The sequence below is a fragment of the Dendropsophus ebraccatus genome, chromosome 2 (assembly GCF_027789765.1).
Source record: "Dendropsophus ebraccatus isolate aDenEbr1 chromosome 2, aDenEbr1.pat, whole genome shotgun sequence".
In the NCBI taxonomy this organism is placed as follows: domain Eukaryota; kingdom Metazoa; phylum Chordata; class Amphibia; order Anura; family Hylidae; genus Dendropsophus; species Dendropsophus ebraccatus.
The window spans coordinates 99732141-99757465 of NC_091455.1; the positions used below are offsets into that span (position 1 = coordinate 99732141).

At 41.1% G+C, this 25325-nt stretch overlaps 1 protein-coding gene across 1 annotated transcript; it reads left to right on the top strand.

The window, feature by feature from the left end:
- The first annotated feature begins 1917 nt into the window (after positions 1–1917).
- On the top strand, positions 1918–21613 carry LOC138784593 (mas-related G-protein coupled receptor member H-like). Its single transcript, XM_069960209.1, has 3 exons — positions 1918–2006; positions 18300–18415; positions 20321–21613. The coding sequence occupies exon 3, from the start codon at positions 20323–20325 to the stop codon at positions 21283–21285; it is 963 nt and encodes a 320-aa protein (XP_069816310.1). The 5' UTR covers positions 1918–2006; positions 18300–18415; positions 20321–20322; the 3' UTR covers positions 21286–21613.
- Positions 21614–25325: the final 3712 nt, after the last annotated feature.

Below are 25325 nucleotides of genomic sequence, written 5' to 3' on the forward strand. Positions count from 1 at the left end.
TCTGTGCATGCAAGCAAAGGTCCAATATTGCAAAGCTTGGCCACAGTTCAGAGAGAAAACAAGGATGTGTGGGGGAAAAAGATGTCCACATGCAATGTCCAATAGCTACCCAATGTCACCACAACATTGGCAAAATATGGCAGCTGTTGGTCATCACATGCAGATGTGGTTTTGCCCATGAATGGTGCTTGCAACATGCACACACCTCCTCTCGTCTCTGAAGGTAAACTTCCGAGACGGGCAGAGAGAAGAGGTTGGCGCAGGTCAACTGAAGTGACCTTTAATGCATACCTGTACTTTTAAGACAAGCTATTGTGTGTGTATGTTGGTGTATGGGGAATATCAAGCAATGTTTCTTGCCTTTATATAATTTGTACAATGCATTTGACCCCAGTTTTTACCCCTGCCAGTGCTAAGTTGTTAGCTTTTCCTGAGTTCATAAACAGGCTGATATCTCCTTATCTGTCCCTCAGTCCCTCATAATGTACTTCCTCTCGCTCTTTCTTTGAATTATGAAAAGTTTTGATCATGTACAAGGATTAGTATAAACTTAGGATCAAATTGTCAGAAGCCAAGAAACGCCTAAGTTACAAGAACATTCTCTACCATCCAAAGATACTGCCATGTTTTCTCAGGCTGGCGGATGTATATTATCCTATAAAAAGGGAGAGGGGGCCATGCACCTATACAAAACTGGTTTTCTTCTGCATAGTTTCCTTTTTGCATAGACTGCTTTGTGTTCTCTCAGCGGATAATTCATGTAAATATGCCTGTTCAAAATTCCTAGGGAATAGGCAGTCCTTTTCATCACCATCTCAGTTTTCAGTGTACATTGCTTTGCAAAAAGTATGTCAGCAACATTTTGTATTCTGCATCATCTAATATTTTATTCATTTGTATTTTCCCCTCTCTCATAATAATTTTATTTATTATAGCACCAACATATGCTGTAGGACTTCACAACTTTTAGGGGTACAGACACATACATAGACAAAAGCAGACATACACATGTAACCATCAAGTCAAACATGAGGAGTGAGGGCCCTGCTTACAAAAGCTTACAATCTATTTTTTGCTTCCTATTACTTGCTTTCCCCTTATGCCTTGAAGTTGGTATCCAATTGAAGAGTCATTTGAGGTAATTAAATTGCTATTCCAGAATGTCTAACAGCACATTCATACGTTCCATATATATGGTCCGTGCATAGAAGATGTGCAATGGACCAGACTCATGAACCTCCTGGCATCATAATAGTACATGATGAGAGGTTCTGAGAGGTTCATGAATCTGTTCAGGTCTACTATGTGTACTGATACAGCTGCGCGACTAGTCGAAGAAACAGATTTCCTGGGAAAACGTCTAGTTCAGCGTCCAGAAATAATAGCTGTCCAAATAATGTAAAGTGCGGCGAAGCGAATGGTTAATTGATTTGCGAGCATGACGGGGCCCGTAAGTCAATTGTAAAAAAGAAACGTTCCTGCAGCCAATACAGAGGTATCAGCTGCAGGAACATGTTGAACGCAGCCCGGCGGCCGACAGTTTAATCCATGGGCAACTGTAGCTGCTTAAGGAAAGTAGCTATTGTTTTCTAATCCTAGATAACTCCTTTATATCGCTGCCCCCTCCTTCTGATGGCCGTCCAGAAAAAACATAGCCATAGGGAGTACGGTTTCTCAGAGTTTGTAAGCTTATATTAATCATAGTATTAATCATATGTAGAAGAGAATGTATTGAAATTCCCCAAAATAGAAGCGTAAGCTCACAAAAGGTAAAATATCCGTGCATTTATTGAAAACAAAATAATGGGCTCATATAATCTTACCTACTGAACGATAACAAAGCAAGAACAATATGTACTCATGATAGGATATAAAAGAGAGGGGAATGTCCTCTTACTTGGGAGTGATCTGCTACAGGCAAAATATGTGAAGCCAGAAGAGCTTTTTCCAGTATTCTGCAAGTGGCGAAATCAAAAGGCTGCTGTTGATGTAATATCACATAAAGGGTAAGTCTATATCTTAATTTTAACCATCTGTCAGCATTAATTAAGGAAGCCAGCAACACAACCTTCAGAGCTTATCAAAAATGTATTCTTCGGTTCAAGGAACAACACAGTTAATTGATATGAGTGTAATGGCTATTTAAGCTCACTGACTTATTCAGGGCTTAATTTTTATATACTGTTAGCTCAATTATAGCCTTTCTTTGAAATCTCAGTAGATGTCAGTAGAATTTTATCCTGCTAGTCTGCTATAAAAGTTGTGTACATAATAATTGCTAAATACATCAACATTAAATATACTCATAGCTTAATAGGATGACCATGCATGATCATATATTAAGAAAGGATACCTACTAAATATCCAAGTAAGACATAAAAGCAAAATACTCTAAAGGTTTAATTGAAATAATACAAACATCTTAATCAGTCTGAAATCTGAAAATATACAGCAAATCAAGGCATAGTTACCGGAGTAGAATATTGTCATGCTAATACATGCAGTTTGTGCTACTATTGGTGCAAATATTCAGTATACAGTAGATGTCATATTTTTATATTGTCAGTATTTTTGACAAAATCTGATTGTTATGAATCCTCATTAAGGGTTGGGTTAGACCCATTCCTTGCTATTTATGTATCTATACAACTAAAAGGCCATCCATAATAATAATAATAGTAATAATTTAGATAGTGCCAACATATTCTGCAATACAATTCTGAGACACACACACACACATATATATATGGACAAAAATCCGACATTACAAAATAACGCACAAAGTATCCAACAAGAGCTTACAATCTATGAAGAATAGGGATAAGATAAAAGGGTGTAAGTGCTTTATACAAAGCTTTTTTTTTTTATAAATAGGGTATTGTACATAAAGGTGAACTAGTCACCAGCCAATCTCTGAATGTCTAAAGTGCATAGAATATAGGTTGACACAGGTGAATAGTAGGGTAGACCAATTAGGGATCATTAAATGCCTGCCTGAAAAGATGTGTTTTAAAGGGGTTATCCTAGTTTTACAAACATGTCCACTTTCTTTTAGATACAGCACGACTCTTGTCCCCAGTTTGGGGATGGTTTTGCAACTCTGCAAAACTGTTGCAACTTGAAGGGGATGGAGTTTAAGTGCAAAAACTGGAGAAAAGAGATGTGCTGTTTCTGGAAGAAACTGACCATGTTTTTCTAATGCTTCATAACCCCTTTAAGGGCACCCATTCTTTGAAGGTTTAACGTGAAGGTCCGATCAGGCCCAGGCAGAAGCACTGGAGGCAGGCCAACCCACTCCCAGTGGGAGGAAACCCCTGCCCCTCTATGATGCCGTTTCATTGATTGGAGCCGCGTCATAAAGGGGCGGGGGGTTCCTCCCACTGGGGGTGGGTCGGCCTGCCTCCAGTGCTTCAGCTCGGGCCTGATGGTACATTCACTTTAACTAATAGTAGAAGGACAGAGGTGGTGAACCAATACTGCAGGTGCCCAAACTGGCTGACATAAGAAATGTCTTGTCACCATATCATTAGGTGGCTGAAACTTCTGGGGTATGCTGAGGTGAGAGTTTGTGTGCCCCAACAGTCACATTTTTCTACAAAGGGATCACAACCTCAAGGAATTTTTTTTCTAGTATTAGGCTATTTTCTCACACTATAGAATGAGCCTCAAAAAACAACCATCATCATAGACAAAAAAATAATTGTCTGACCAGCCGGCTTTTTGCCTTTGAGATGTATGTTGGCCCTTTTCTTTAAAACTTTTTTGGCTATATTTCAGGTGTTTTCTGAGCTAAAGCAAATGATATTTTTTTTACAGGTGTTTCTCAAGCAACCCATTAGCTCATTAGTCACAGATCAGTGCTTGCACTACAAAGTGAATAAGGCCAGAAGCAGTTGACTTTCTTTACTGTGCAGTGGAGGCTACCCGTAACTGCAGCTCAGCTCCCAGTTAAGTGAATGGTAGGGCAGCTGAGTTGCAATAACCAGGTCCGGTCATCAGTCTGAGAACACACACCTGTAAGACCAGGGTCAGATATAATACATCTGAAATGGAGTATGAGAGTGACCTTCCAACCAGGATCTTAAAGTGTACCTATCATTATAACTTTCAAAATATTTTTTTAGGCTATGTTCACACTACGTAAAAGTACGGCCGTTGTTGCTGATGGCATCAACGACCGTACTTTTACCGCAGTGAAACAATGCCTTACTTTCAATGGGATCCCGGCCGGAGCGTACACACATCGTATACGCTGCAGCCGGGATCCCATACGCTGCCGCAAATAACTGACATGTCAGTTTTCTGCGGCCGGAATTCAGTGAATTCAGTAAATTCCGGCCGCAGAAAGGCCTGTTAGTTCACACAGTGAAGCGAGCGGCTCCGGCCACTTGCTTCACTGTGTGCTATGGGAAGCTCTGATGCGGGCGCACGCTGATACGCCCGCATCAGATCTGTGTGGCCGGACAGATCATCTGGTCGGTACTTAAGTACCGGCCGCGATGATCCGGGCAGAGACCGGCTGTTCCGTGACCCGGCCGGGGTCACGGAATGGCTGGTCTCTTACGTTGTGTGAACATAGCCTTAAAGTTATCATGGAAAAAAACTGTACTTTCTGTGTTCTAAAAACAGAAAGTCCAGTGTTTCCCAGGTCATCTAAGCACTCACAGAGAAGGCAGTCATGTGATTGACAGAAACATGAGCTGTGTTACACTGTAATGGCCAGGATTCCTGTGTTTTGTCTCTTTTATTCAACCAGCAAGTCTAAAAAATCGCCTTCAGGAGACTGGACCTGGAATTCAGCTTTGTTTTACAGCAGGATAAAAACAGAAAAAAAAGAATGTATATTGCAAACTTGCTTTATTTCACATATACTTTCAGGGTGCGTTCACACCTACAGGATCTGCAGCAGATCCGCAGCAGATTTGATGGTGCAGATTTGTTGCTGTGTTCAGTTATTTAAATGAAATCTGCAGCGGATCTGCTGTGGATCCGGTAAGTGTGAACGTACCCTTAATTTAGAATTTGAAAGTTATAAATACAGTGACACTTTAAGTCACTCCTAAATTCCAGACCCAAACTCTAGTTACATCACTGAGAAAAAAAATCTTCAGTTATACTGTACATATCTCCCATTGACTATTGTACCAGCTGACTGTTTACAGGGTCCTGTCCACCCCTCACTCCATCTGTGATGATGTCCTGCTGTGAGGTGCGATGGTCACTTGCTAGGTGGTGAAGTGTGACACCACTACGATAGTGGTTGGGCGAGGCACAGCCAGGTATTATGTTGTTGTGACACCAGTGTCGGTTGGGCACATAGGTATGCTGGCACACCTGCTTTTATTTTGAGTGGGCTGGCTATACCTTTCCCCTGCGGACAGTGACCTGCCAGGCTGTTTGGGGGTCCCTTGGGCAACTATCACGGTGGTCTGGAGTGGAGTAGTGACCCATCCGGACTAATGGCACTGCCACCCACAGAAAGGGGAGATAACCCAAGGAAGCTGTGATTACTTTGTAGATGCTTGGTGAAGAACCACAGAGTCCTGTTAAAAAAATATACTCTTGTTTACTGTGAAGATACTTGATAAAGGAACATACAATATACTTTTGTCTTGATAAGTTACTTCAGACTTGATAAACCAGATCTGTACTGAGAGTTGAAAGAGTGATACAGCCGTGCTGTCTAGGTTAAGTGCTGAAAAGGATCAGAAGAGTAGAGAGGAGGATGTCAAAGAGTCCCAACCCAAGTAGTACTGTGCTCTGCCGGGACTTTGGAGGTAGAATAAGTAGAATACTTGAAAGTACAGAGAATACTTGTGCCCGTGTTTTGACTCCTTGGTCTTTGCACCACCTATTGCCCACCAGTGTCGGGTGACCCGACCTAGAGGGTGACAAAAGCCCCAGACCTTGTTACCTGGGATGAGCAGAGTGGTCAGAAATCTCTGATTACACCCGCGCTGCGAGACAAAGTGCATAGGCTTCTAGAAACTTTGCCCTATCCAGATCAGTTCCTTTACTTCTTGTGGATACTGTCCTGCACTGTGTTACGATGTCCACGGCGTGTGTTGAGATGATCCCTGACTTGTCCTCTATAGTAGTGACTTAACACTGGATAGTGTGTAATAAGGTTTCTTTAGGGAAAACTGTATCTAGGTCTCACGTATACATGTGCTCTGCTCAACGTCTAGACCACAACTCTTGCACTGGACTGGGGACCTGGCAGGAGCCAAGGCCCAACTTGACTGCTGTAGGGAGCGTCCTAGCTTGTGTCCTTCCTCTACAGAATACAAGGCAAGAAGACTCCTACACTTCCTCTACCCATGTGACTTCCTTCCTACAGCATATGTAAACTGTGCTGTGAGTGGTTGAGGAGAGCATGTGTAAGATGTAAAGAGAAAAGGTGATAGGTTAGAAGAAGAAAGAACTCTCATCGCTGTACAAATCCATGTGGTACAAGGAAACAATAACCCTTTAGTTCCTACAGCTGTGTAATATCTGGACATAAATACTTGTAACAACGACATCTAGTGGCAAAACTTTGGTACGGCTACATTACCACTTACACTTATAAGTACAGACTTTTACCAAGGGTGTAACCAATAGCAACACCCGTGGTGGGACACCACACGTCTGCCTCCTCCAGATGCAGATGCAGTCAAGTAGACTGACAGAGTGGGTCTTTGGCTCATAGGCTGGAGGCCTGAAGAGAGACATGTAAGCATCTTGGGAGCCTGGGCTAGGTAAGTATTTGCTTTAATATTTTTTGTGCTTGGTCACACAGTGGGACCATATTAATACAAAGGCACAAAGGGATAATATTACTATATATTAGGGCACAGGTGCATCTATTCCTCTATTGCTACATATCTGGCACTGTTACTGTAAGGGGGCAGTATATACACACATCTTTAACAAATATAAAGAAATGCAAGTACTCAAAGGCTTGAGGGTTTGTAATAAAACTAAATTATAACTTTATATAACTTTCTGACACCTGTTGATCTGAAAGAATTTTATTTTCGCTGGAGTACCCCTTCATGCTTTAAAAGCGTTCTCTATAAATAAAATAAAAAAATGTGAAGAGCATCAAATGTTATAAAACATATATTAGTAAAAAAACACCTCAACTATTACACACCAGAATATGCGCTGAAAAATGTATGCGATGTCTACAATACACGCCACTGTTCACACTGTGTATTTTTATATACATTATATAAATAAGCTGAAATTTCACATGTTCCAAGCATATTGCTGAGGAGTTGTGCTGAACAAATCTGTCAAAATGTTTGAGTTAAATAACTTTATCCGAACCCAAACACTCAACGTTTGACTCCCAGCAGCTACATGATTAGACTTGGCAGCTTTCGGCTGGGTTCATACTGTGCGTTTATGATGCGATTTGGTTGGTGAACTCCAATCAGTTCACCAATCAAAATGCACGTTAAAAAGGCAACAGATGTATGTATTGTGTGAACACAGCTTTCTCCCAGAAACAGCTCCACTCCTGTCTATAGGGTTGTATTTGCTACTGCAGTTGGCTCCATTAGAATGAATAGGACTCCACCTACAGCTTGTGGACAGATGTGACGCTGTTTTTGCAATGAGGCAGCCAGGTTGCTCTGCACTATGGAGCAGCTAGACAGGGAGGCCCACCTCCTGTTTAGGGGCCCACCAAAGCAGAGGTGTAGTAAGGCTCTCCTGCACCTGGGGCAAAGATTCAATTTTGCGCCCCCCCCCCCCCCCCCTTGTGTGTGCAGTAAGCACAGGGGGGCCCATGTTGTCTTTTCACTGCTGGTATATAACTTATATATATATTTTTTTTAAATGAAGTTTAGATTAGCAATTTGCTCATCTCTCTGCAGCACTAGTGCGGTGTACACAATATGGGATAAATAATGTCATATTTACTGTATACCTGGAATGTTTCTATGAAGAATGATTATCAGGCAGCTCTGGGCTCAATCAGCATTTTTTAAAGTAATTCCTGCTGTCTGTACCTGAGGGGGGGGGCCGTTGTCTCTGCTCCCTGCTGTCTGTACCTGAGGAGGGGCCGTTGTCTCTGCTCCCTGCTGTCTGTACCTGAGGGGGGGCCGTTGTCTCTGCTCCCTGCTGTCTGTACCTGAGGAGGGGCCATTGTCTCTGCTCCCTGCTGTCTGTACCTGAGGTAGCGCCGTTATCTCTGCTCCCTACTGTCTGTACCTGTGAATTAGGAGGTGAAGCTTCCTGATCTATCTCCAGTGTGACACCAAGTGTAATGTGATTCTATGGTGCCGTCTCCTAATGTACAGGCACACTCAGCAGTAGAGTCGATCGAACCTCGGGAAATCCTAGGTTGAACTCGAACATTCACGAACCTGCCGCATTAGATTGCTGATGCCTTCCAGGTCCGTGGGTAAGGAGAGTGCCCGGGTACCGCCTGGAATTCCTGGATTCAGCCCAGGTAATAGCCGGGCAGTCTCCGCCTTCCCCACGGACCAGGAAGGCATCAGCAATCTAATGCGGCAGGTTCATGAATGTTCGAGTTCTATAGAACCGAGGATTTCCCGAAGTTTGTTCAACTCCACTCAGCAGCGGAGACAACAGCAGCAGCAATACCTCCAGTAAGGTATTCCGTCACCTCCAGTAAGGTATTCCGTCACCAAATTCAAAATAGAAATAATTTAGAAAAATGACTCTTGTATCATGGTCATTGTATATACAGATACAGGTGCTTTATAGATTGGGGTAGGGAACATTGGCTCTCCAGCTGTTGCAAAACTACAACTCCCATCATACATGGACAGTCAAGGCTAAAACTTTGGCTGTCCAGACATGATGGGAGTTGTAGTTCTGCAACAGTTGGAGAGCCAAGGTTCCCTACCCCTGCAGATAGTAGGTGAGGTTTATATAAATGTTATATATATTTGGAGAGAGCAGTTATTAAGGGGTTAAGTGTAATAATGTACAACCAGATCAGACCCCTAAATAAACACTGGACCCCAACTCTCTTATATGTGTCTCCCCTCATCCCAGACAAGCGTCACCCTGTACCCCCCTGTCCCCCTCCCCAGACTGTGCACCCCTGATTGTCCTCCCCTTCCCACACACCTGTATCTCTTTGGTAGATGCTATTTCCAAGTTCTTTCTTCCTCCTCCATAGTGCAGTGTACATACAGGATCTGCGGTGACATCATAGTTACATGTCAAGGTCCTTCACCATCTCTTTCCTGTACTGTCTCCTGGCTGCTGTTTAGCCCTGATTTGCACAAAATCGCAGTAAAAACGCAGCGATTTTGTGCAAATTATAGCTAATCAGCAGCCCGGAGACAGTACAGTATGGGAAATACCTCTTTTGATGAAGTAAAAATCGTCCCCTGCCTCCTCACACTGACAGAGGGCAGGATGCTTCCAGGCTGCCTCATCCACTGCCATTCTTCTCTCTGCTCCCTGTGATGGCGCCCCCCCTGGTCTCGGTGCCCAGGGCAGCTGCCCCCTTTGCCCCCCCTAGCTACGTCCCTGCACCAAAGGGTAGGGCCCCCGGGGAATTCCCCTGCTCCCCTGTGAGCCAGTCCAAGCCTGATTGCATGCAAGTGAAATCATGCCCACATGCAATGTTCAGTAGCTATGGTGACAATGTGCAGCTATTAGACCACGCCCACACACGATAATCAGGACTAAAGGCCCTATTACACCTAATGATTGTTGGACGTACTTGGGTGATTACCAGACGTTCAGGCTGATAATCGTTTGGTGTAATAGGTCATGTTAACAGACCATGATCAGCCAACATGCACGATATCGGCTGATCGTAGGCTTTCAACATGAGGCGGCCTGCTGTGACTCACTCCGTGTAATAGAAGTGGCGGCACGATGTAAAGATCCTCTGGGCAGCCCCTCCCGTAGCTTCCCGTGGTGCACCCCCCCCCCATCCTCCCTGCTTGCTGTCTGTGCATGTAATAGCACAGGCAGCAAGTGAGTAACGAGGAGGAAGAAGTTAGCGCTCGCCTTCTCAATATCTTGCAGCACCAGAGAACAGAAGGCTTTAGCTGCCTACAACCCCTTTAAATACATCCATCAGTTCCACTTCAGTTTTTGGCTCAGGAGTTGAAATACTTTTTGTGAACCCAGCCTTAAGCCCCTATTACACGGGACAACTGTGAGGAGCAAACGAGCGCTATCAGCACTCGTTTGCTTCTCGTTCTCTGTTCACTGCGCCGGCAGTGAGCGGGTAAGTGCAGGGGGGGAGGGGGGGTGCCGGGGGTCTGGGGTCTGCTGTCACCGCTCCTATTCCGCGGAGCGATGGCAGCAGATCGCTGCTATCATTGTCGTTTGACTTTAAAAATGTTGAAAGACAAAGAACAGCAATGATCAGCCGACATCGTTCATGTCGGCTGATCGTTGCCTTCTACTACACGGGAAGCTTATCGGCCATAACGGCTGATATCATCCAAATACAGCTAATAATTGTTCCGTGTAATAGGGCCTTTAGTAGGAATAGATGTGGGACCAATATTATGTCCCTGCTACTTAAAAAACAACAACAAAAAACATGAATGTGGTGACATTACCAGTCTGAATCTGTTCATTTAACTTCATCTGGTGTGTTTTATACTATATAAAATCATGTGTACGATTAAAAGATGATTTTAATGGCATATGTCAAAAATAAAATGGATGCAGCGCTAGTTTAGTGTCACTGCTCCTTCACTGTTTTCCCCTCTACAAAGAATCTAAACCATTCACTCCAGAGGAATTGTGACGTTGCCCTATTAAAGTGAAGAATGATTAGAGCACAGTATCTTCTTGTGATTTTTCCCAAAGTGGCACTGCCAGGCACCAGGCTGTGCAGAACAATGTAGCCCACCCCCATTCACTTGAATGCAGGACAGCTATGCAACAGTGTCCTGCTTCAGCCACTGATTGGCTCAGCAGACATTGGCAGCAGGGGGGCAGGGAATGTTAGTTTATTTATTTATTTATGTATACCATTCCCTGAGGATATTAAAAAAGAAAAATCCCTGAAATATTCCTTTAACCCCTTAAGGTCAAAGCCAATTTTCGTTTTTGCACTTTTGCTTTTTCCACTTTATGTTTAAAAGGCCATAGCGCTTGCAATTTTTCACCTAGAGACCCATATGAGTGCATATTTTTTGCGAAACCAATTGTACTTTGCAATGACAGGCTTTATTTTTCCATAACATATGCTGCGAAACCAGAAAAAATCATTTGTGCTGTGAATTTGAAAAAAAAAAGGAATTTGTTTTGATTTCGGGGAGTTTTGCATTTACGCCGTTCGCCCTATGGTAAAAATGACTTGTTATGTATGTTCCTCAAGTTGTTACGATTACAACGATATGTAACATGTATAACTTTTATATTATCTGATGGCCTGTAAAAAATTCAAACCATTGTTAACAAATATATGTTCCTTAAAATCGCTCCATTCCCAGGCTTATAGCGCTTTTATCCTTTGGTCTATGGGGCTGTGTGAGGTGTCATTTTTTGCGCCATGACATGTACTTTCTATCGGTACCTTGATTGCACATATGTGACTTTTGATCACTTTTTATTACATTTTTTTCTGGATTTGATGTGACCAAAAATGCGCAATTTTGCACTTTGGATTTTTTTTGCGCTGACGCCATTTACCGTGTGAGATCAGGAATGTGATAATTTAATAGTTCGGGCGATTACTCGCGCGGCGATACTAAATATGTTTATTTATTTGTTTATTTATTTATTTATATTTATAAAATGGGAAAAGGGGGGTGATTTGGACTTTTATTAGGGGAGGGGATTTTTTATTAATAAAAAAACATTTTTACTTTTATTTTTACTTTAACTAGAAGTCCCCCTGAAGGACTTGTATATACACAGCACTGATCTCTCATAGAGATCAATGCTGTGTATATACACAGCAAAGAACGATTACATCAGTCATAGATTGCTTTGGCCTGCTGAAGGCCATAGCAATCTATTGCCCAGCCGGGATCAGCGTCATTCTGACGCTGAGGCCCGGCATGGGCAGAAAAACGGATCTCCCTCCCGCGATGCGATGACATGTGGATCAAAGCCTCTAAGTGCAGCTGTCAGGTTTGACATATCAGATACGTCATGGGTATCAGATACGTCATGGGTCGCTAAGGGGTTAATTTTATAAGCAAGAATAGATAAAGTACACAATGAAAACTTTAAAAAATATATATACTGGGCTGATTGCTGATTGGGGGGGCTATCTATTAGAAGCTCATGTTCTGTTCAGTGTCGATAGAATTTCTATTAAATCTTCTGTGTCATAGAAGAAACTGTTTGGCAGTTTTTTTTAATTTAACCATACATGTGCTCAACAAGACATTTCTATTATTTGCTTATATTTGCTTATATAAAAACATATGCTATCAGTTTTTGTTGTGCATGTATGGTTTAATGCCCACGGCAGTATATGGTCAGTACAGACTATATCAGGGAAAGAAATTTTCATGTCTACTTTGCAACTTAAGCACTTACAATTACATAAAGCAAAACCAAACTTAAGTACACATGCTAGCTCATTCACAATATTCTAAGGCTATGTTCCCGCACAGTATTTTTGCCCAGTATTTTGCTCCCAAAACCAGGAGTGGACAGAAAACACAAAAAGGCTATATTAACACACTGTTAAAATTGCTGCTGATGAGGGGGGTGTGGTGGGGGTCTTGGGGCGTGGTGGCTGGTGGCATCTCTCAGGAGGAAGCGCACTGTTTGGACCTGCAGGGGTCATGTGATCAGTGTGACTTCTGGGTTAGCTGTCAATGGTTAGCTAACCCTGCCCAAAGATCACGTGACCCTTTGGAGGGGGAGAAGAAGAGGAGTGTGTCGGAGTGGACCTGGATTGAAGATGATTTCTTCATCTGAGAGGGGGAATCTGCGTGGCAAGCTGAGGAACCATGCAAAAATGAAAATTGAAGCATATTACAGAATGTAGGTAAGTATGCGTTTACATTTTATTAAATAATAAAAGTTTTGAGAGGAATACCTCTTAAATGTCATAAAACCATGTAGTTCTCTACAACCACAACACCATTAACCCTTTAAGGACAGAGCAAATTTCGATTTTTGCGTTTTCGGTTTTTCCTCCTTGTGCATAAAAGGCCATAGCACTTGCATTTTTCCACCTAGAGACCCATATGAGCCCTTATTTTTTGCGTCACTAATTGTACTTTGCAATGACAGGCTGAATTTTTGCATAAAGTACACTGCGAAACCAGAAAAAAATTCAAAGTGTGGTGAAATTGAAAAAAAAAAAACGCATTTTGTTTATTTGGGGGAAATGTGTTTTTACGCCATTCGCCCTGGGCTAAAACTGACTTTTTATATATGTTCCTCAAGTCGTTACGATTAAAACGATATGTAACATGTATAACTTATATTGTATCTGATGGCCTGTAAAAAATTTAAACCATTGTCAACAAATATACGACACTTAAAACCGCTCCATTCCCAGGCTTATAGCGCTTTTATCCTTTGGTCTATGGGGCTGTGTCAGGTGTCATTTTTTGCGCCATGATGTGCTCTTTCTATCGGTACCTTGATTGCGCATATACGACTTTTTGATCGCTTTTTATTACAATTTTTCTGGATTTGATGCGACCAAAAATGCACAATTTTGCACTTTGGGATTTTTTTGCGCTGACGCCATTTACCGTGCGAGATCAGGAATGTGATTAATTAATAGTTCGGGCGATTATGCACGCGGCGATAGTAAACATGTTTATTTATTTATTTATTTACTTTTATTTATAACCTGGGAAAAGGGGGGTGATTCTGACTTTTATTAGGGGAGGGGGATTTTTACTAATAATGACATTTTTTTTTAAACTTTTACACTTATACTAGAAGCCCCCCTAGGGGACTTCTAGTATAAGTGCTTTGATCTCTCATTGAGATCTCTGCAGCATAGATATGCTGCAGAGATCCATGAGATAGGCACTCGTTTACTTCCGGCTGCTGCAGCCGGAAGTAAACGAGTGCCGAGCCGGGGACGGCACCATCTTGGAGCGGTCCCCGGCCGGCTTCAGTTACGGAGATCGCTCCTCCGGGATAACATCCCGGAGGAGCGATCTCCCCACTAGACACCAGGGATGACGCTGCGTCCGGTAATCGGATGCAGCTGTCATGTTTGACAGCTGCATCTGATTACTGTATTAGCGGGCACGGCGATCGGACCGTGCCCGCTAATACCTACGGTCCCGGGCTACACGCGGCACCCGGGACCAGCGCGGTTCAGAGCGGGGCCGCAGTGCGTAAATTTACGCCCGATGTCGTTAAGGGGTTAAAGGGGTTATCCAGCGTTAGAAAAACATGGCAACTTTCTTCCAGAGACAGCACCACTCTTGTCCCCAGCTTGGGCAGGGTTTTGCATTTCAGTCCGATCAAAGTCAATAAAGCTTAATTGCAAACCACACTTGAACTGGAGACAAGAATTGTGCTGTCTCTGAAAGAAAGCGGCAATGTTTTTCTAACACTGGATAATGCCTTTAAATGTTCTCTTTTGTTTCAGCAATCAGCAAAAACTTATAGCCTGTGGGTGGGTTCAGACTGAGGAATTTTAGCGGAAAATGAATACGCCGGCCTATAGAATGGTGTCTATGGGGCCGTCGGAAAGGATTACCATTAGAAAGTGCAACGTATCCCACAATAAATATGCTATGCTATGGTCCTGTTAACAAAAAAAAAAAGAAGTTATGGAGAGAAGAAAAAAACTAAAACATTGTGGCCACAAAACCTAATGCAATGGTATAAAGATAAGTTATAGTTAAAGGGTTTTATAGTAATTTCATGTCAGAGTGTCAAAGCTAAAATGTCACTGTCATTATAACTTTGAAAAGGTAAATCAACAGTAGATATGAAAAAAGCATGTTTGCAATTTACATTCATTATTTTTATTTTTCAGTTATGCTTTAAAACAAAGCTATACTTACCAGAAATCCAGGTCCAGTCTCCTGAAGGCACATCTTTAGTCTTGTTAAAAAACAGACTAAACACATGAAGTCCCAGCCAGTACAGAGTGTCACAGCTCAGTGTATCCATCAAATGACTGCCTTCTCTCTGAGCGCACAGATGACCTGGGAAACACTAGACTTCCCATTCTTAGACTCTAAAGTCTAAAAACACCAGTCTCAGAACAGAAAGTGCCATGTTTTCCATGATAACTAAAAAAACAATTGAATGTAAATTGAAAACTTGCTTTGTATCACATGTACTGTTGATTTTGAAACTTATAACGACATTGACACTTTAGGGTTACACTAGTGGCTGTTAGCTACTTCCTTATCCTTGCTTGCATCTAGTAGATATTGGGGGGGGGGGGGGGTTGGGGGGTGCAGGATGGAGTTGCTGTCTAAGGCTAGTCATATGCTAGCTATGCAAAACATAGCCAACCAAAGTCTCGGGGAATGGTTCATGCAAACAAGTACAAACGGGATAACAACATGCCAGACTAAACTGGTAGATCAGTGTCTTTTTTTTTTAATTAAATTTTTAATTAATTTTTTTAATTGCCATCGGGATCTACATGCTCCATAAGTACTTCATCCCATCAAAACCCCTCAAACCAACCATGTGTAAACAAAAATGGTCGCTCAAAGCTGCAATTTATTAGTGTTATCTCTAAAATCTTTATGGCTAGTTGATATTTGCGATCTCTATAGACCATGCACTGGGTTTACTCAGGCACTTCCTGTGATAATTTTGACTCTGTTCCCTCCTATTATTGACTTAGGTAATCGTGTTTTTCCACTGGTTAATAAACAAATGTGGAGATAACCACAGCTAACTCTGTGTTCAGGGTATGAAATAAATTTGCATGTGCAAGATTCTGTTTTGATCTTGCTTTCAATATCCCTGAAAACAGCTTTGTAATGTCTTATTGTTCTATGTTGTTATATTTAAGATCTTTCCTAGAATCATTTTATTAGATGTTAGAATAAAATTCATTATGTGTTTAAGGTATAAAATAAATTTGCATGTACAAGATATGGGAAGAAAGGATATGCAAAATCATAGACTTTCTGTTTTGACTGTTGCTTTTAATTCCCCAGAAAACAGCTTCATTCTTTTTAAATGTCCTAGTGTGCTGAGTTATTTGCTAGAATAGGTTTTAAATAATAAGCAGTATTTTATGAAATGTTATAATAAAATGTACCTACACATAATCATTAAATAATGCATCGGTCATGCTGCCACTACATTTGATGTAAGACTAGCACAGTATGCTACATGTATTTTGCCTTCAATACTATTATGGACCCCATTAGATGCCTAGATTCATTCAGGAAAGGTAAATCCTGTCACAACTACTACTATACTATAAGTTTATGTTCACAAAACATTATTCCAAAGGGGAAAAATATGGCATGCAATAGGTGGCAGATGTTCCAAAGGTAGCGTTGGACTTCTGCCATGTATTTTTTTACACTTTGGATTGCATTTTTAATTGCAGTCATGTTGATCAGCTCCATTCAAATAGGGCTAATAGGCATCCTGCATCTCTATCACTTATTCCAGAAGTGATGTCACTTATTCTGACATATTGAAAATGCCACTAAAAAAACATATGTGCAGCAATTCACAGTGTGAAATACAGCACCTATTCCTACTTAAAACAAAGGGCCTGAATTGCACATGTTTTTTGTAACATACACCAAAATATCTCCAATATCTCTGTCTGAACTTTGTCTAGGAGTGTGGCTATTTTCTCTGTGTATATGTAGTGAGAGACAATGTTCTCATCTTTTAATACATTACTCTTTAGGGGAGCCTTCACATGTACAGTATGGCATTGTATTTCACACTGCAAGTTCCGAAGCTAAATTTTCTGCGATACTTTGTAGTGTCATTTCCTATGGCTCTACAGTCTTGCAACCAGATTTTCATTCCGCTGTAAAAATGTAGCCCCTGCCTAGCTGCTGGACTGATACGTTACCTGTCCGCACTCCTGCTTTCTTTTCCAGCTCCCTGCTGTCCCGCCACAGCCACTGATTGGCTGAGGGGGAAGTCAGGGAGCCAGAGTAGCAAGCGGGAGCGTGGGCAGGAAATGTTTTAGTCCAGCAGCTGGTGGGTTAAGTAGGCAGGGGCTAAATTCTCGCAGCAGTATGAAAATCCTACATGAGAACGTAGAGCCATAGGGAATGACACTACAGAGTATCGCAGCAGATTTAGCTTCGGAACTCACAGCAAATTTCACTGTACGTGTGAAGACACCCCCTACTGGACCAGGTATCTATATCCTCCTCCAGTTGATTTGCATAATATGTAGGGAAATATTGGTAAACGATAGGCTCCTGACTTAGAGTGATGGAATTTTTCACACAATTTGTGTTTCGCTAGTTTGGTGGTCATTTGGATGCATTGGTGAATTCACCAGGTTTTTGATTTCCTTGTAGATAATTTATGAGAAAAAGTGAGTTAGAGTTATGAGTTAGAGAGAATCTATCAGCTGCATTTCATGTTCCAAACTGCTGATAGGTCAAGGAAACACATGGTACCTCATATATCCATTTTCATAACATAGAGAAATGGATTTATTTACAAAATTGCTAAAGAGACATTCCCAAGCTCCTAGTCTGCTGCAACACCTCCTCTCTTCCCCTCCTATCCGACCATGCTTAGAGTTTCACTTTCAGCTCACTGTCAGTCATCCAGATAAAGATACGGAAAGGTAGGTTGGGGGCATGGAGGAAAAATAAATTATTTTTCTATATTATTAAACCAAAGATGGTTATTTAAAAGGTACCTTGTGTCTCCGTTACCTATCAGCTAACAGTGCCTGCAGTTAGGAATGTGAATTGTACATTACAGGGGAACCTATTGCGCACAGGGCACTGAGGATGAAGGTATGACTCTTACCTTCATCCTTGCCACCATTCCCCTGCACTTTAATGTAGTCCTCTGTTTGGTATGGCTGTTTGGAGCACTGCCCCGCCCCCAGAGCGCCAATCTGACCCCCCCCCCCACACACACACTGATAATCATTAGAAGGGGTGGGCTGGCCGGGGACAGATCAGCATTCTGGGGGTGGGGCACTGCTCCAAACTGCCTTACCAGACTGAAGACTACAATAAAACTGCATGGGAATGGCGACAACGATCAAGGTAAGAGACTTACCTTCATCCTCAGCATCCCATGTTTAATACAGAGCTATCAGCAGGTTAGATTCATCTAACCTTCTGATAGTTCCCCTTTAACGTTAAATGATTGTTCTACTGTATTTTATGCACCAGCAAATTAACACAACAGGGAAACAGGTGATTGATTTTCTCAAACTAAATCTTTCCCAGATCTGAGTACCAAGCTCCATTTCCTGTTCATATGCTGTGAAGAATCACCTCTCCTCATTACAGTTAGTACCTTCTAGAGAAGAAGAAATCTCTTGCAGTCAAAACCTTTAAAAAATGTAAGTCAACAATTGCTGTTTTTCTATTTTCTATTTATTTTTTTGCATGTAAAACAATTCTTACAATTCAACCTTGCGCAGTTAATTAAATTGCGATAAAAACATTCACATGTTCGAATATGTTGGAAAATGATCGTTATAACCCTTCTGACCATCGAACAAATTGTTTGTGATTTGGGAACACAAACAATTAGCGTCATGTTCATACCAACATTTGCAAACATGTTCGCGCATCACTAGTAAGCAATGCTATATGCTTTTGCAGAATATTTATTTTTTACCTGATGTCGGAGTAACCCATTAGTAAAGTCTAGGAAATATTTAAAAAAAATGCAGATTCTGGTTAAATTGTGGATTGTTTTACTTCTGATCTCTCATGAAAGCTCATTTAAGACCAGGCACATGTGCATATTCAGCTTCTTGATATTGTACATGAGAATGATGGTGTGTCACTCTTCACAGCTTCCTGAGAAAAATAAAAAAGATTGAGCAATAAATTTACATTATGGGGGTATATATATTAAGACCAATCTTTCACGCACCGTTTTTCCTCACCAGTGCAACATCAGGGGTGCAAGCCTTTTGATACATCCAGGAGCATTGAAGCCTACCTGAGCAGAAGCCTCGGGCTGGAACAGATTTCAAATACAATTTACACCTGCAGCTTCAGAGATGGCCATATCCTTCCACAAAAAAATAAAACAAAAACACCCCATTCAAAACAGGCCACCCTTAATTGGGAAGTGTTATGTACATCAGTACATTGATTCCTCTATACGTTTAATAATAATAATAATAATAATAATAATAATAATAATATTTATTTGTATAGTGCCAACAGATTCTGCAGCGCTTTTTTATAAACACAGTACATAAATCATATTTATATTACATTATACAATAAATTTGTTAAAATAAATAAGGATACAAAAGGAGTAAGAGACCTGCTCGCACAAGTTTACAGACAAGGAGGACTGGGGGTGACAGGAGAGGCAACAAGTGCTTTATTTGCAGATGATTCAACGATTGTATATAGAATAGTAAAGTGCCTATAGGTAGTTGGGCGAGCCAGTCACATGCCATTGTCTGAGTTCAGGTAGTACTAGTACACGGCACCGAGGAGGTTATAGAGTAGATGGAGAAGGGATAGCAGAGAGGGAGACAAGTTTAGGGAATGTTATAAGCAAGGCTGAAGAGATGAGTCTTTAGGGCACACTTGAAACTGTGAGTGTTGGGTATGAATATGAGGTCTTTTGGTAAAGTGTTCCAGAAAACTGGTGCAGCACTAGAGAAGTCTTGAAGGCGGGAATGAGAGGTTCTGATTATGGAAGTATGAGGGTAAGGAGTTTAGACTGAATTCTGTACTTAATGGACAACCAGTGCAGTGACTTGCACAGGGGAAAGACGTCAGTGTAACGGCTGGAGGAGAAGATGATTCTGACTGCTGCATTCAAGATAGACTGGAGAAGAGAGGGTTTAGAGAAAGGATGACCGATTAGTAGGGCGTTAAAGTAGTCAAGACAAGAATGGATCAGGGTGACAGTAAGAATCGGAGAGGTGTCAGTGGTGAGAAATGGGCGGATTCTGGAGATGTTTTTGAGATGTAGGTTTCCACATATAGTATATACAGTATATCCAAATGCTATATAATAGTCTCTGAGTCTGACATACAAGTATATAAAATGAGGGGTAATAGTGATTCAAGTCTGTAAGCTTCTTATAACTTACAATATTAAGTGCTCTGGCATCGAAGTTACATTGGATTATAACATTGCACCTAAATAAATTAGGGATGGTGGTCACTTGAGCATTTCTTAGCTGTAGGATCTGCTATCCTTATATGAAGTCAAACAATGAATCATTTTTACAAAGCATTTGTCATTTTTTATTTCATTATCTTTGCAGACATGATGATTAATGAATCACTCGATGATTTCATCAACAATGCGTCATGGAATGGAACCGAAGACAATCAATCCTTAACCAAACAAGACACTTACGCATTGCCACTGACCATATTTTCTCTTGCTCTAAGTGTTTTGGGGCTCTTGGGCAATGGAATCGTAATTTGGTTCCTCTGTGTAAAGATTAAGAGGAATTCATTTACCATCTATATCCTCAATCTTGCTGTAGCTGATTTTTCCTTTTTACTTGGATTACTGGTATGGATGATGTACACATTTTGCTACCTTAATGGTTTGAGCATTCCAGCTATAGAGCAGAGCTATTTAGCTTTGATTATTGGTCTGCTTTATAATTTTGGCTTTAATGCTAGTATATACCTCCTTATGGTCATTGCACTGGAGAGATACCTTGCTGCACTATATCCATTCTGGTACCAATTCCAGAGACCCACAAACCTATCACCTTATTTGTGCACAGTGTTCTGGTTACTGTCACTGTTGGTCACAGGTCTTGAAAATTTTATTTGTATGGGTGCCGCACAATATCAAGACCCAGGCTCAGAGAACTGTACATATGTGTATTTCTTTACTTCAGCTTTGTATCTTACTGTTGTTCCCATAATGGTACTTTCCAGTGTCACTCTTGTTGCTGTTTTTTGGAAGAAACGCTGGCACCATGCTAAACCTTACATCGTCATTGTTATAAGTGTCATGGTCTTTATGCTGTCAGTGATACCTGCACGGATACTGGGACTTCTCTTATACTTTAAAGTACTACAGACAGATGACTTCCTAGTTGAATTTTTTTTCGTCACATCTCTTTGCTCAGCTTTTAACTGTAGTGCTAACCCATATATTTATATGGCTGTGGGCAGATGGGGTAAACAGAAAATTGAGGAAGGTTCAGTCAAGCATGTATTAGAGAAGGTATTTAAAGAGGCAACAGAAAACCAGAACATGACTTAAAAAATGACTGTTAAACACAAGTAGAACAGCAAGATGTCACATGTTCAATGAATAAAAATTGAACTTGGATGTTTACTCACATAAGATATCTGAGGAACAACTGAATCCCATTCCTTCTACAGATGTCTTCAATGCTTCCAGTCACTGAACAGTATTACAATATCTTTTTTAAATTGACAAAAAAGCATTCAGGAAAAGAATGCAAATTCATTTAAAATTGTGCCAAACTGTAAATAACGATACATTCGATAATAAACACTTGAAAAACTGCCTTCTATTAAAGAGATTTTCCAACAAAAGAAACCTATTTTTAATTTCAACGAATAAACTAACATACATTGGTAAATAACATCATTGTGTTTCCATTTTGTGGACATGCTTTCCATCAGCTTTTGATGTAAACTGTCTGCTCTTTTGCCCTCATAAGCCCGATCTCCTGTCTGGTTTACATCCTGTTATGGACGTCCAGTTCCAGTGTACACTCTAGCAAGGAACTCAGCCAGCTCTATCTCAGGAAGGGTTATAGTCTAGAAGGACCAAAAATGTGTGAAAAAATGAAAATTAAACAAAAAGTAAGTTAGTGCATAAATGTCCAAACTCTAAATATATGTTACTTTTTCTGCACAGTGAATGATGCAAAATTAACAAAAACACATGAATTGCTGATTGTCATATTATATATGAGAAAAAAATGAATACAACTGATCAGAAAATCCCATCTGCACCAATAAGGTACCATTGAAAACTACACATGGGAAAAAAAGTCAGGATAGCACAATTTCAAGCATTTTTATTTTGCAAAAAAGGAAAATCAAGATAACATGTCAGTTTTACTATGAAATGCTCTGTGCAAAAAACGAAAGTAGCTTGGAACAAACTTACATAATCTGTGTTTTTAAATATTGCATTATTATGTTTTTATTTTCAATTTCACACAATTTTTGGGCTCTATATTTTAATTGTGAAATGAAAGGTGCCGTTACAAAGTTCAACTGATTGCACAAAAAATATGCCCTCATACAGCTCTATACATGGGAAATTAAGAGAGTTATGGCTCTTAGAAGGCAAGGAGGGGGGGAAAAGTTAAAAAAAGAAAACTATTTGTCCACAAGGCCTGTGTTATTAAAGGGTTAAAGAGTCACTGATGTTAAAAGAGTTCTTCAGGTTCAACCTAGGGAAATCCTATTGTGTTCATATTCATATTCATTTACATTCATATTTTTTAATCCAGTCTCCTGAAGGTAGCTGTTTAGTCTTGTGCTTGTTGAAAAAAAGAGACTAAACACATGAGTGTCAAGGCCCAATGCACCAATCAATTAAATGACTACAATCTTTGCGCGTAGATGACTGGGACTTCCTGTATTTTGTCTCTTTTCTTTTTTTTTTCTTCAAAAAACAATAAGTCCTGTGTCTCCCTTGACAACTTAAAAAAAATGAATGTAAATTGCAAACTTTCTTTATTTCACATGTACTGTTGATTTGGATTTTGAAAGTTATAACGACAGTGACACTTTTAAGTTTGTTCATTATTATAGTTAGGGTTCCCCACAAAAGTAATACAGTAGTGTATATGATGGACAAAGCAGGAGGTGTGCATTGTGTATTGCTAGTAAAATCAGCAGTAGAGTAGTAGTAGTAGTAGCTTACTTTTCTATTAACCACTCCTTTATACAAAATTGTTTTCAGGATAGCAAGGTTTAAATGCATGCGTGATGCTGAAGATAAACAGGTTTAAAGGAAATATCAATAATATATCAATAATATAAGAAATTTCTACTAAATGATGCTATATGCTCCACACTGGGCCTTTGCATCACTAATACATTGGGCCACATGTTAGCCTTCCTAACATAATCGGCCCATGAATGCCCATGTGGCATTAACTCACTAGGCTTCTGTGATGCATACACTATAGGCCCATGTGGCAATAATTGATTGGGTCCATGTGGCGCTAACACACAGAAACAGGGATGTGATGATAACAGATTAGGCTTAAGTGGAGCAATTACATTGGACCAGTGACCCACAATTACACTGAAAACCAAACTAGACCCAAATAACTAGAAGGCTTGCCTGAACTTGGATATAATTCATTTGCTCACAACAATTAATTTACCAGTTGCTAATGTACATGCTAAAACGTAACTTTTATCAGTGGATGGGCCCAGGAAAACTGTGACATTTGCCCATAATAATCATAAGAGAAAGCATGAGGCTTAGCAATGTCTCAGTAGTGTATGCAGCTTCCATCTAGTCAGAGAGTAGCCAGAACTCCTGTGTCAGAAGTCATTCATCTGTACTTTGTAACACTGAAACAGCTCATTGCCAAAGGATTGTGAGGTACACTAGGATGCTATGATAGCATTGCCACCCTGCCACATGACATTTACAACACACTACTGCACCCAGCTAACCTGGCACTTTACCATCTGTCACACCCACCACAAGGACAGTGCGAATTCAAATAATAGGCCAGTGAGAATAATCTAAGGTAGAGATGAGCGAAGCAAGATTCGCTGCAAATCACTCTTCTAATTCACTTTGAGTTGAAAGTGAATTCAGAGGGATTCGCTCGCAAATTTGCTAAACATGGCAGCCACAATGGCGGACACACATTTTAGCTTATAGTACTGTCACTTGGCAGGAGCAAGGGATTATCCATAATCACTTGTGGGCATCCAATCACCTGCAAGCCCCACTGTGATGTCAGCAAACCCCCCCCCCCCCCCCCCATTAATATAGGGTGATTCACGTGGTGGAGGCGGCTAGTCGGCTGTGTGTGTAATGGAAAGTAGGTTGCAGCAGGCGGTTAGAGCAGAACAGAGTAGGTAGAGAAATAGAGATAGGGACAGAGAGGAGAAGAGAGGAGGTGGGTTGTGGGTAGATTTGGGTGAATTGTGGGTGTTATTTTGTGTGATCTGTTAAGCCAGTGTCCAGTATACCAGGTAACTGTGTGGCAGTTGTGCATTATACCAAGTCATTGGGTGCTGAGTGTGCATTATACCAAGTTACTGGGTGCTGGGTGTTCATTATACCAAGTAACTGGGAGCAGTGAAGACAGTGTCCATTCTAATAGTAACTGGAAGCAGTGAAGACAGTGTGCATTAAAGAAATTCACTGGGAGCAGTGAAGACAGTGTCCATTCTAACAAGTCCCTGGGACCCAGACAGCATGGTGCAGGACAAGAGGAGCAGTCACATTGTACCCAGTCAGCCCAATATTCCTCCTGTACAGGTTTCCCAGCAGGCCCCCACTTCCTCATGGAGGATAATAACAGGGGGATTTTTCAGTGTAAAAATTGCGGCACAAAGGGGGGTGGGGCTTAATTGAGAGGCAGGAATGTTAGGTGCAGGGTCCTGCCAGCTCCTGCTCAAGATCCATCAAAAGCAGATGATTATAGCTATGTGTGTGCACTCTGGTGACTGATATGTGTAGTGTGTGTGTGCCCTGCTGACTGATATGTGTAGTGTGTGTGCCCTGCTGACTGATATGAGTAGTGTGTGTGTATGCACCCTGGTGACTGATATGTGTAGTGTGTGTGCCCTGCTGACTGATATGAGTAGTGTGTGTGTATGCACCCTGGTGACTGATATGTGTAGTGTGTGTGCCCTGCTGACTGATATGAGTAGTGTGTGTGCACCCTGCTGACTGATATGTGTAGTGTGTGTGCACATTGGTGACTGATATGTGTAGTGTGTGCCCTGCTGACTATGTGTAGTGTGTGTAAGTAGTGTGAAAAGTATGTGCCCATTATGTGGACAGAGCACGCGCTAAATAGTGGATATGTAAGTGGCACATGTGCTATGTAGTGAGTATGCAAGTGGTACATGATTACATTTTTTAGGTCCATGGTGTTTATTCAAAACGCATTGATATGTAATAAGATGTGTATAGCGTACGAGAGATACCTTGTATTGCAGCTCTTCAATGTTTGCTCTCCGTAGTCGCAAGAATATATACTCACAAGAGTTCAGGCTTTACTTGTAAATTTTACAGTTTAATTCGGTTTCTCGTACAGGACATAATAAGGTGCTCATAGG

Excerpts from the sequence above, each read along its gene's own strand:
- LOC138784593 (XM_069960209.1), top strand. The coding sequence starts at position 20,323 with ATGATGATTAATGAATCACTCGATGATTTCATCAACAATGCGTCATGG.